General features: G+C 40.7%; 1 protein-coding gene across 6 annotated transcripts in view; it reads right to left on the bottom strand.

The window, feature by feature from the left end:
* MID1 (midline 1) overlaps window positions 1-13,358 on the bottom strand; it is a 332,040-nt gene that overhangs the window by 93,653 nt on the left and 225,029 nt on the right. For all 6 annotated transcript variants that reach the window (XM_081041913.1, XM_081041912.1, XM_081041911.1 and 3 more), the window contains exon 2: window positions 11,250-11,965. In XM_081041913.1, the coding sequence (XP_080898039.1) occupies window positions 11,250-11,909 (660 nt within the window). In that variant the 5' untranslated portion in view covers window positions 11,910-11,965. The remainder of the gene's footprint in view (window positions 1-11,249; window positions 11,966-13,358) is intronic.

Genomic DNA, 13,358 nt, shown 5'->3' with positions numbered 1-13,358 from the left:
CAAAAACCTTAGTTATTGACTAACAGTGGGGCCATTTTTATTTGTATCGATGCTTTGCCAAGAATAACTAAATATGAATAAGAACTCATTTAGGTCTCTTAAGAGATTTGAAATGTCAGACTCATAGACCAAGTCTCTAAATTTACATTTTTAACCAGGGCAAATAAATAATCGCATTTCAAGTGATGAAATGAATTTAGGGAACATCAGACATTCATTCATTACTTCATTTAACACACTTATGTATAGAGTAGCTGATGAATATTAAATAACTCAACCTTACTGTAAGTAAATGAAAATTATTCCACATGGATTTCCATATCTCAACTTTGTATTTTTACTTCTTTATTTATACTTGAACAGAAAATAAATCATCTTCAATCACAGTCACCACTTTAAAGGAAATTTCTTTGCTCAGTCCAGGGAGCCCTTGTGTCAAAAGTTAAGACAAAAGTATTTTGTCTCTCCATCACCCAAGCTCTTTTTCCTTCTCACTAATTTTTTGAAGTGTGGCATATTTGAGCCATAGTTCCTTCTGCCTTAATCATAGGTGATGATTAGTTAGGGGCAAGATGGGGTCTTTGGGTCTGAGCTCCCAAATTTCAATTTCTCTAACCATAGTTATGCTATTTAATTTCCCTTGGCCTCATGTTCTGCATGGTTAAGAAGGTTCCCATTTACTGAGCTTCTCCCACCCACTAGACACTGGGCTAGACACTTGGACCTATATATTATCTCATTTAATCCTCCCAAGATCCCTAATAAGCAGGTATTATCATTCCCATATTTTTGCAGGGGATACATGGTTGTCCAAGGATCAAATAATACTTGAAAGTGCTTTGCAAACTGTCAACCTGGAGATTTACAAATGCTAGTTATTACTCTTGGTAATAGCTAGTTCTTGGTGTTGAATCCACAAATACCCTTGAACCACATCTCAAAACAACTTAAAGTAGCATCTTGAAAGATAACTCCTCCTCCCTCTACTACCACCTAGCCCTGGCCTATGAGACTTTTTTCTAGAAGTATGGCAGCAGCATGATGGCCCTGCCTAATATGTTTCCAGATGAATTTCCAGAATAAAAAAGAAACTGGAACCATTTTGCTGAACAAACTGAACACTACAAATGGGTGAGACTCTTGTTTGTTGGGACCATCTAGAGCTTGAGACAGCAATCCAGGGGCAGGAAAAGCATCTCCCTCCAAGCTCCTTGGGTGGGGTTTATACGAGTACCCTAGGTCTCCTACACCTTCCAGAAGCAACAGGTCATACTAAGCATGAGTCTGAAAGCCTGTGCATTTCACACCTGTCAGCCTTAAATCTGACGACACCAAGTAAGAGCAACTGAGCTCTGGACAACCACGTCAAGGGTCAAAGGAAGGGGAAATAAACTTCTCTACCAGGCCAGGTCAGTCAGCCTAATCCTTAAGTCAGTAAAAATTCCATAACAGATACAGCAAGCCCACCAGCTGGCTTGGAAACACAATAGCACTTCCTCCAGTTGCCAGAGATGGGTCCTTCAGGGTGGAAATGACAAACTGCTTCTGAGCCTGGATATTTACCTGACCTATTAACCCTGTTCAGGAAGGAAACAGAGACCTCTGAGGAAAGCACGTGAGGAGGGCTAACAGTCCAGCCCATGAACAGTAGACCTTTCGTAAAAAAGGGTCTGGCCCAGATTTGATCATGGATTGGAACCCTCATATTTTGCCCTAACCTGCCAGTCCAAGGGCATGTACAGCGTAATGTCACTGTTTGTCTTCTCTGAACATTGCTTTTCACTGAAATGTGTTTTCACTTCAGCTTTTGGAATTAGGCAATTTCCAGGTAGCCACACCTAAGTCAGCAATTTTTTATTATTATTCATATTAAAATCTATCTCATGGATTGAGTTTCATGGAACTCTTTTCATAGCCCTTTGATATACTCTTATCACAAGTTATAATGATGTCTAGACCATGGAAGCAATGACTTATCTTTGTTATTCATTTCTGCATTCTCAGAGTTTACCCAGTGCTTACGTCATTAGCTATACACAAACATTCCTTGGGTGAACAAATAAAGGTTCTTTTCTTTTCTTTTCTTTTTTTTTAAAAAAGCAGGATTTGATAAAGCAGACGGGAGAAAAGATCATTTATAAAGGCACAAAGGGGATAGAAGCTTTTCATACTTTCCATATTGTTTCAGTAATAAGAACCTAGTCTATGCCAATTCAAATAATAAGCATTATTTTTCTGGGGTTTTTTTCCCCACTAAGCAGTCAAGGAGACATAAGGGAGGAGGCAGATGATAACACTGCTGTCCTATGCACTCTGTCCCAATGACACAGAAGCACATGGAGAACAAAACACTCCAGGGCCACTACAATGGAGCTTTCCTCCTCCCCAGCCCTAACCAATACGAAACCCCTCTTTATTCCTATTTGAAGGGACACAGCTGCTAACACACAGCCCAAGGCCAGCTTGCTCCATCACACACCAAAGGCGATCTACAACAAAAAATACAGCTGGACGACAGAGCTTGTGATTGGCCCAGGTTGCCTGTGTATCATGTCACCTGTATTTGTCTCATCTGTCTGTATGTCTTTGAATGTGACAGTCATGGCATAAAGCCGAATGTCAGCTTCTCTTTCCTAGGAAACAGTAGTAGGTCCCCCATCAACACCTATGGTGTTGATTCCATCAGATAAACCAGGAACATGAAAGACTAGCTCGTCCCCTTTTAACTTCAAAATGGTATTTGTTTTTAAAGCCATTTCTTTCACTCCACCACTCACTGCATCTTAAAAGTTCATTTTACTACTTAGCTTGTTTTAGAAAGAAGGACAAATCAAAGTTTCCACCCAATTATAATTCCCCTGAGGGTTGTTCAAAGTCAGCCAGAAACACAAATCGACCTCATAACCACTGAGTAATTTATGATACTGTCAGGAAATTCACGATTGGATTACACCAATGAAGTCTTTATTGTAACAGTAAATGCCCAGATATAATAATACCTTGTGTTCACGGAACGCTTACTATGTGCCAATCACCATGCTAAATACTTTACAAGCATTTTCTTTTTTTTGATGAGAAATGCAAAAGTTATCCTCATGGGTATGCAAATACCTTAAGTATTGTGCCCCAAAGTCTAAAACATAAAGTGAATAAGTTTGAAGTGGATTTTGTAAATGCACTTTTACCAGATTTTTCCTGAATTGGTCATGTCACATACTGAGAATCACTGCCTTAAAAAAGAAAATTTTAGTTAATGTAATTTCAGCAAATTGTACTAGCTTTAACTTTCTTACGGGTCAAGACGAATTGTGCTTTTTCAAAACTTTTCAACTTAAACTCAAAAGCCATGCACAAATAGAGGCTCCTCACTTATGTGTACTCACTTTAAATATATTTAAATGAAATCTAATAGTTATCTGTATATTAAGACATTCAGGAAAAATTACCCTAAGAGGGAAATTAGTGAGCCCATTTAAGCTGCAATTACGATTCATTTGTTTCCATATGAGCATCTCCTTTCCTCTGTGGTGTCCCTGAGGTCATCTGGGTCCATCTATGTGAACTCAGCTCCTGGCATGAGGTCTGGCCCTTCCAGACAACCCAGTCTATGCTGGCTAACCTGTAGAAAACATCAACACGGGGATATCTTAGGGTAGTTTTTTTGATGAGCCTAAAGGCACCATCCTACATCCATGATGGCGGCCTATAGCCAAGCCAGGAATGTGTTTCAAATCACATAAAAATCACTGAATTTAGTCTCAAAACCTCCCAAGAAAACTCAAAAGTGACTGGATCACTTGAAAGGCAATGGTGCCGTGCTGGCATTGTTGGCTCCAGTAGGAAGTAGCTGCAGAGACACAGAACAAATTGGGCAGCAGGGGAACTGTGTTCCAGTCCTAGTTCAGTTATCTCACTACGTGATTGGGGGTAAGTCCTTTTACCACTCTCACCCTCGATTTCCTTGTCTGCAGAATGGGGAGGAAACAACGTAAGCTCTGAGGCTGTTTCTTGCTCGAAAACGTTCCTCAGGTTTGTAGTAGCCATTCAGAGGTGTGAACAAGCACCCTCCTTATAGTGAATCAAAAAGCCAGGAGAAACAAGCACACCTCACTGCCAGTGTATCGCTGTACTAGGAAAGCAGGAAAAGAATCACATTAATGCTGGATCCAAGAGCCAATCAGCAATAACACCTCCGATGTCTTCTTAGTTTTCATGGGCAAGACAGTGGATCTCACAGCCTGGCATGTTTCTGTTGACTGCGTGGTAGGTTTTGAACTATGACTTTGCCCAAATAGAGACCACAAAATCTAAAGTCACGTGAATGTCTGTGCCCCCTCTGTTTATTCTGTGCACACAGTAACCCTAATCCTTCTGATATCCTCATCTGACCTTACCTTCAGAAAACACACATCAGTCTCTCTCAAAAACAAAATTACTTCGGTGTTGCCCTACAGAGAAGAGTAAAAATGCCCCAAAGCCTTAACCTGGCATTCAGAGACTTTCCAGATCTTCTCCCAACATTCTCTCTTGGCCCCTCCATCAGCAGCCTGTGCTGTAGCTAGCATTGTCTAGAATCCCGCCACTGTCTTGCAGATTCCTGCGAACACGTCTCTGCTGGCCTCACTCCTAAGAAACACCTCACTCTCCTTCTTTGATGCATAATCCACCCATCTGTCATGGCAGCTAAATCCTACCACCCTGAAGCCCAGTTTCTCATCTACTCAAAACCAGACTCATCTCTTCCTCCTCCGAATCTCGAAACTCTTCTCTACCCCATCAGTTTTGCACATGCCCATCAACAAGTGTGTCTATTCATTGTTGCATGTCTGCCTTTTGCCAGGTGCTTCGGAAACAAAACTACAAAACACACGAAAGCAACAACATGGGCCCTTGTCTCACACACATATATTACAAGCAGTGGTTAAAAAATAACTGGCAAGTAGTTTTCCTCCAGAGTCCATACCTTAACCATCACACCATTCGACCCCCAGGTTGCTAACATACATTGTCATATTCTAACGCATACTGCAGGCTTCCTCTGTGCCAGGCCCAGTACTGAGGGTATACATGAAACATTTCATTTTGTTCTCCCAAGTTTTTATGCAAGTAAGTATTGGGTTGGTGCAAAAGTTATTGCTGTTTTTGCAATTATTTTTAACCTTTTAAACTGCAATTACCCTGTTTTACAGATGAGTAAAATGAGGCACAGGAATTTTAAGCAACATGCCCAAGACTTACATTTGTTTACACAGCCACATGACTAAAAGGTACCTTGTGTACTTGTCTGTGCATTTTCCAGAACTCTCTGAGCTTATCAAAAATGATTCCAATACTAATAAATCATTAGGCAAGAATACATTTCTCTCCTCAGATTAAGGATGGGAGAGGGGACTCATGAGGGGGAAGAGACAGGTGAGATGGGTAGAGGGAAGGGTTGTGGCCTGGGGCTCACTGTTAAAGACATACCCCTGGAGATGTTTTCTTTTACTCCGTATATCGTAAATCATTTTGTACCAAACTAAGAAACTTAAGATGTAGGCTTAACATATTTTACAAATATTTGGACACTATTTTCATCATATGGCAACTTTAAAAATGTATATAGTGCAGACTAAAGAAATGCTCCCATGAAACAAGCACAAGCAGAATTGCATTTTGAACAGGCCAGTTAGAATTGGTGAGACCCCAAATAACGAAAACATTCTAGAAGACAGCTGACTGACTTATCCACATATCCCAATGGCATACTGTGGTGAAACATCATAAGGTACATCTACATTTTAGATCAAAATTTGGCCTGGAATTATTGTGAACTAGTTTGAAAAAATATATAGGGTTACATGAGGGATGTCATATGTGATAAACATAAAACAGAATGGCTGATAAACAGGGAATTTATAAATATCTAGTAATTCAACATTGGTTCTTTTAAATCCTTACCTCAATCAAGTATTTAATTGGGAATGACAAAATGGTTATTTTCTAATTCTGTCATCCTTCTATATTAGTTGGAATCTTTCTGTAAGGAAGAGCTTTACCTCATTGACTAGGGCTATTTGGTTATCCTGAAATACTAAAAAGAGGATAAATTCTGAATTTCTTTCCTTTAATGACTAATATTCAGACTAAGAATTTGGTGCAATAACAACATCCAATAGTGGCAAATTAGGATCGATTTGGGGTTTCGACATTGTTTTTTTAATAAAAAGCTTGGAAATGCTAAGTGTAATGGTCCTTTTTCCGCGAAGCCTTTCTCCATCTCATAGGTCTGGGGTTGGTGCCCCTACTTTGGGCAGAGCATGCCTCCCTCCATCACCAACAGGGAAAATATTTACCTATTGGAATTCTCTACTAGACTATAAGCTCCATGAAGGAGGTAGACTGTGTCTGTTCATATTGCTTTCACTTATTAAACATATATTAACTTACTTTTTCGTTATCTCTCAAAAAAACCTATGTGCTGGATATGGTGATGGGAGGATAAATTAAATAATAGGTATAATAGGATTATCAACTGTCCATCACATATTAACATGAAACAAATATGAATTGTTCTGCAAATATTTGAGATCTAGTTTATCAAAATTCACGTAGGGTTAATAGTTGATCATCAATGAAGCAGCTGACAAGTATTTCTTGAGGATTAACTATCTACAAGACCCTGTGTGGTGAGTCTTAGGTGAGTGATGGATCTGTGTGAGCTGAAGGTCTCTGCCTAACTTAAGGTGATTAAATCATTAATAGAAACATGGCATATGTTCAATTGACTAGATAACTAGGTATACACTGGAGTAAGTGACTGTTATAGGTTGAATTGTGTTCTTCAAAACTCCTATGCTGAAATCCTAATCCCCAATCCTTCTTTAGGAATAGGGTCACGGCAGACGTAATTAGTAGTGATACTGGAGTAGGTTGGGCCTGTTACCTAATTTGACTGGTGCCCTTATAAAAAGGGGAAATCTGGACACGCAGACAAACACACAGGGAGAGTGTCTTGAGAAGAAACACAGGGAGAAGACAGACACCTATAACACAAGGAGAGAAGCTTGGGCCAGAGCCTTCCCTTACAGTCCTCAGAAGGAATCAGCTATGCCGACACCTTGATTTTGGACTTCTGGCCCCCAGAGCTGAGAGAATCCATTTCTGTCATTTAGGCCACCTCGTTTGTCATCCCTTGTTATGGCAGACCTAGCAAATTAATAGAGTGATAAACAGTAAATTCTTCTCCTAGATGAGGGTCTCTCAACCTGGGCAACATTAACATTTGGGGCCAGAAAATTCTATGTGGTGTAAGGTGTAGCAGCATCCCTGGCCTCTAGCCACCACACACACACACACACACACACACACACACACACACCCCTTGCACTGGAAACTGCCCTGTACCTATTACTGTTTTCAAAGAAGAAACAACTTATAGAAATTCTGAGGAAAACTTAAAATAGTCTAGCTCAGTATCCACTTACAACTTTCCCAATTGCAAAGTACAAGACTTTAAACAACACAGAACCTTACAATCTGTAAATGAAACCCAAGAGTGAAATCCCAAGTCTTCACCTCCAGATGAGAAGGGCTACATACATAGGAAAGCTAAGCTTTAAGCGGAACCTTTATCTGACTATTACAAAATTCCAATGGGATGATCCATTGAAACAGGCATTATACAAATACACTCCCTCAGCCAATTTTCAGAGTCAGAACAGTAAGACAAGGGTTTGGAACTTTAGCATCAGCTAACGTGAAGTGGGGCTATACTGAAATTGAAGGGCACAGAAAGGTCAATTTTTCTCAGTTTGTATATTTTTATAGGTGTACCTAGAGAAAAGAAACAAGAGCTCCAACATTGTATGTTGGAACAGAAGAAAAGGAATTACTGCATCGTAATTCCTTGAAAACTCTGGAATGCATTATATTAAATTCTGTTATATGTTATGTGGTTCACGAACCAAACTTTTAATCCAAGTTTGGAGGACTGAGAGGCTTCTCAAAATTCAATTAAAATGATGTAGAAAGGTCCACATTATGATATGCTCCATTTAGAGACATGCATTTGGCAGGAAGAGTTTTCTCTTTTTCTCTTAAAATAGAGTTCAGGAAATGCTGGTTTAATTTTCTCTTTGCTTCAATGTTTTATGAGTGCTTTCTAATGTGTAGTCTCTGAAAGCCTTAGATTCCTGACATGATGCTCTTTCACATGATGCGAAAGGTTTTATGTGTAAGAATTCTACATGTTGGAATTTTTATGTTTTTTTTCTTTTATGCCTAGAAAAAAATTGTAATGTAGAAAAGAGTATTCCAATTCCTTGTATAAACACATGTATGCTGAGACCTGAGTAAAAATGTACCCTAAAGTTTAGTGTTGTTGCAAGAAATCAGTATGTTTCATAATCACTGTAGAATTCCCCTCTTCAAATAATGGACTTTTATTAACAAAAGGACAAAACTATTTTCAAATAGGAGACACCTGAGTCCTCACATATCCAAATCAGTGAAGCAAATCTATCGTCTTGTCAATGAAAGCATCCTCAAATTTCTCCATGCTGTGTTTGTATTTCCACATCATCACAAACCTGTTTTTGTATGAGACGCTAAAGCCTCAGAAAAATAAACTTACAGAACACATTGACTTCTTCAGACCAAAGTAATAATTACCAAAACTACACTTCTTGGTTTTGGTCCTTTCGTGATGCCATTATTTTCTTCAAAAAGCGACGTTCATATTGTTTTAGGTTTCTTTTAAAAAACAAGGAAGTAAATATGTTTATAAATCTGTGATAATTGGAATACCATAGACACTCAAGTGTCATATATGCTTATGATTTTTCTATTCTAACCTAATTGGCATGTTTTAAAACAAACATGCTATGCTGGCATGTTATTTGTTTAAATGCTCATAAGCACATTTTGTGAAATGGCTGTAAATAAATCCTCCCTAAGCATATTTTGTTGAGTGGCTGTAAATGTGTTTTGGTGCGCTGGGTGCTGTTTATATGCTTATATTTCTGTAATCAGAAAATAAGGTATACCACATCGTTAATCGTCAGGCCCTCCAGTGACAGTACCAACGACCGCTAACCCACTGGCTTGATTAGACAAATGTGTGGGGCTCAGAATTGAAGAGTTTCATTTTCATCAGCAAAAGGGCTAGATCATGAGAGTATCGCCTCATAAATTTGAAGATGTGATATAGATAATTAATAACTCCTCCGTGACAATATACAAGTAATGAGAAAAATTTGACTACCGGGTTTAAATATCAAATTTGGGAGTTGTCTGACTATCGAACATCATTGTGGCATTTTAACAAACGATCATTAAAAGGAAGAATAGGGCCGGCCCGGTGGCTCAGGCGGTTAGAGCTCCGTGCTCCTAACTCCGAAGGCTGCCGGTTCGATTCCCACATGGGCCAGTGGGCTCTCAACCACAAGGTTGCTGATTCAACTCCTCGAATCCTGCAAGGGATGATGGTTGCGTCCCCTGCAACTAGCAACGGCAACTGGACCTGGAGCTGAGCTGCGCCCTCCACAGCTAAGAATGAAAGGACAACTTGACTTGGAAAAGTCCTGGAAGAACACACTGTTCCCCAATAAAGTCCTGTTCCCCTTCCCCAATAAAATCTTTAAAAAAAAAAAAGGAAGAATAAATCCAATCAAAGGAACATTTTTGATAAAGGAAAAAAGATCTGGCATGTTTACATTTGGGAAAACAAAAACACCTATGTCCAATCATCCTAAACATTTTGTCGCCAGTCAAAACAGGACGGGGGAGAGATCATCTTAGTTTCTAAAATTTGACAGCCACATCAATTTCTGAGGAATGTTTCAGAGGCACAATTCATACATGCATTGCCTTTGCTCTTACTGACTTTTGAGGTGTGTTTTTAGCTACTGCTGTGCACTGCGCTAGAAAACCAGTCATACCATCTGTCTTCCCTTGTCTGTATCACCAAATCCTTGGGCTTAACTTCCTCTCCATGTTTAAAGATGGATTTGCACCAGTCGTCATTGGACACTTTAAGTGAGGCATGCTGCCCAGGTGGTGTTTTTGTTCCCCAAGTGACATGTGGAAGCGGGGATTCACTTCAGCACGTCAACTTCCCTCAGCATATCAAGAAATGGCCAAACCCAATCACAGATGTGGTGTGTTAATCCTAGTGTCACAAAATAAACTACGAGGTCCCAGTCGACACAACCACCTATTCGAGGAGAAATGATAGGAACCGTTTGTGAAAGGTGACGATGTGCTCTGTGTGGTAATACTCTTTTGATCATGTGATTCATTTTTTGTTTGCTCAACAAAACGGTGTGTGTTTTTCCTGAGAGGAAAGACTTCAATCTATATTTACTCAAAGCTCTTAATTTATACTTCCTTTCCTTTTAATTGGTGCCTGGTGAACTTAAATTAGCTGGTGAACATAGTGTCTCACTATCAGAGCAAACTCTCTTGGCTGAGGTTGCAATAATTAGACCCACCGTCGTCTGAAGTTGAACAGACATCTGGAGACTTGGCTTATTTCCTCCCTGGTGCATTCTATCCATATTTAGAGAGAGATTTTTTAATTTGACGTGTAGTCACATTAATTATCATTCCCCAAGCTGGAGTTAAGTTAATAATTTCATGTTAAAAGTGAAGTTCAAACAGTCTTGCCTGTAACCTTACTGAAGAAAAACCCTACACGAAAAGGAATTCTTTCATGAAATCTGAGATGGTCAGAGCACTCTAGTTCACCAATGAGCTGGATATCATTTACACAAAGAATAAAAGGTCACATGTCCTCTAAAATCCCACATTTGCTACAGGCATTCCTCCTTCTATTCTTTTGTTTGTGCAGTAACCAGATATAGCTACAATACCAGTGACATAAGTTTTTCCTGATGAATGAGGAAAATAAATGCCCCCCAAATGCCCGAAGCCAGATTTTACCTGCTGCTATTCCTTCTTCTTCTTCTTCTTCCTTCTCTTCTCCTCCCTCCCTCTCCCCCTCCTCTTTCCTAACAGGACTGAAAAAGATTCAGATTTTTCAAATTCGCCCTCACCTTGACAACGCTAAAATTACAAGCAGCAGTCAACTTTTACAAGACACTCTTATTGTGTAACATTTATAGGCTGCCAAAAAAACATGCTAAAACGAATCAGATAACAAAGGTGAAGAGAAAAACTTCACCTGCCATGTAGCTAGCAGTGAATACTTTTTATTTCCATGACATTTGCTGGCAGAAAGGGGTTGGCTTAAGGCAGATTGGACTAACCTTCAATTTGTCATAGCGCTCACTCAAAGCTGCCACCTGATGATCTCGGTGCCGCCCCACCAGTTTACACAAGGCACAGATTAACTGGTCATCGGTCACACAGTACATATTCACCTTCTCATCCTCGTGCTCCAGGCACATCAGGCCCCGGATGTGCGAGTCCGGAATGGGCTCAATCAGACGATGGCCTGTAAAGGGCTTCTTGTTTGGGTGAGTGGCTTTCAGGCACTCGTCACAGTAGGACACTTCGCAAGTGACACAGGTCTTCACAGCGTCCTGAGCTGGATCCTGGTCACAGAACTGACAGAGGACTTTCTCGGCAGAGGTCATGGCGTTGGCGTCAAATGCCCGCTCTCGGCGGGTCTCACTGGGGGAATTGGGTCCGCTCACGGATGCCTTCTGGAACCTGTCGATGATATTCTGCAGGGTGACGTTGCGCTTGAGCCCGTCTAGACCTCGCTGGCAGAGCGTGATGGCATGTCGGCAGGTGGGGCACTGAAAGGCGGTGATAGACTCCACAGGCTCGTTGGTGGCGCAGTGTGACGCCAGGATACGGTGGGCGCAGTTGAAGCAGAGGCTGTGTGCACAGGGGAGCAGCAGAGGGTCCTCAAAGAGCTCCAGACAAATAGGGCAGGTCAGCTCTGACTCCAGTGTTTCCATCTTCAGGCAAAGCTCTCCTGGGTCATCAGCAAATTCCAAGGAAGCTGATCAGCTATCTGGAAAGAGAATGTACGATCTGATTAGGCACGTGGGGCTCAGCCATGGGGGACTGTCGGCTTTGAATGCATCTCAGAATAATTCCAAACACAGCTCATGGAAGGGTAAATCTGTGTACCTTGCAAATAATTTTCTTTCTAGTCACTGAGCAAATCAGGAGAGGGGAAAACAGCCTAAGCCAGCACGCCAGCTAACATTTTCCCGAAGTTCCAATCCTTGAAAGCAGCAATTGGGAGGGGGGGAGTTTGGGAGGGGGACAATTTTGTTCTTTAAAAGGTTTTACTCCAAATTGGCAAGTTATTGAAACTGTAACTTTCATAATTTATATCTAATCACAATAATCTTATTGTGTCACAGCCAAGTTTTACCCTCCGTTGAAAATTAAAATGTAGAAACATTAAGAACTATAGGGTCTTTCATAACTTTGAATTTATGGACTTACATCCTTATGTATATGTGTTTTAAGGACTTTTTACTCTGCAATACCAAACCAGGCTTCTTCAGAGAAGTAGAAAGGCACTTATTGTAGAAATGGGCATGGAATGTATATGAAATCAAATGCATGAATTCAGTGGAAATAATGCTTAAACATAGGACGTCGGCTTTCAAAATACATTCCTGAGAAACAAACATTGACTTTCACAAAGATGATGGTTACTCTTCTGAATATTCTTTTTCGTTTTAATTAAAGTTTATTGGGATGACAATGGTTAGGAAAGATACATAGGTTTCAGGGGTACAATTCTGTAATACATCATCTATGTATCAGTGTGTTCACCACCCAGAGTCAGTTCTCCTTCCATCACCACATATTGGATCCCGTTTATCCTCATCTGAATATTCTATTGTTTAATCCAGGCAATGGGATGGGATGTGGGTGGGCAGAGGGAAGCAGAGAAAAATATCCAAGGGTCTTTTTCAGTGGCTGCGGTAAGCTTGGGTACCAATGACTAACAATGATTTAATCAATTAGAACAAGGATTTTAGTGGCTATAATATTCATTTGATTTAAGTTACAACAGTGGTAATGATTACAGTTTGGAAAGCAGTTTAAGGTGGTTGCATTACTCCGAAGAGGCTTGCAAGGGCCACTGAGGAACCCTGTGCAGCCCTTCTGGCTGAAAAACTCCCATCAAGGGCTTGTCACTGTCACCAGCGATAGGCCAGGCTGGCAGGAGGTCCAGCCTCACACTCAGAGCCCTGTTGGCCTGGCATGACCTCCGCCAGCTTTGTTGCTGCCCTCCAGGCCTTCTTCGGGTGGCCCAGCTGCACGCTCCCCTCGCCATGACGTCTTGCTGCTTTTGTGAACTCTTGCCTGCCTTCCCTTCAAAAAGGGTAGGGGGCAGAATCCCACATAAGCTCCGGTTCATTAAGGGGGAAGAGGCCTCATGC

This window comes from Rhinolophus hipposideros (genome assembly GCF_964194185.1).
Source record: "Rhinolophus hipposideros genome assembly, chromosome: X".
Classification (NCBI taxonomy): domain Eukaryota; kingdom Metazoa; phylum Chordata; class Mammalia; order Chiroptera; family Rhinolophidae; genus Rhinolophus; species Rhinolophus hipposideros.
This window is presented reverse-complemented; position numbering and strand designations above follow the sequence as displayed.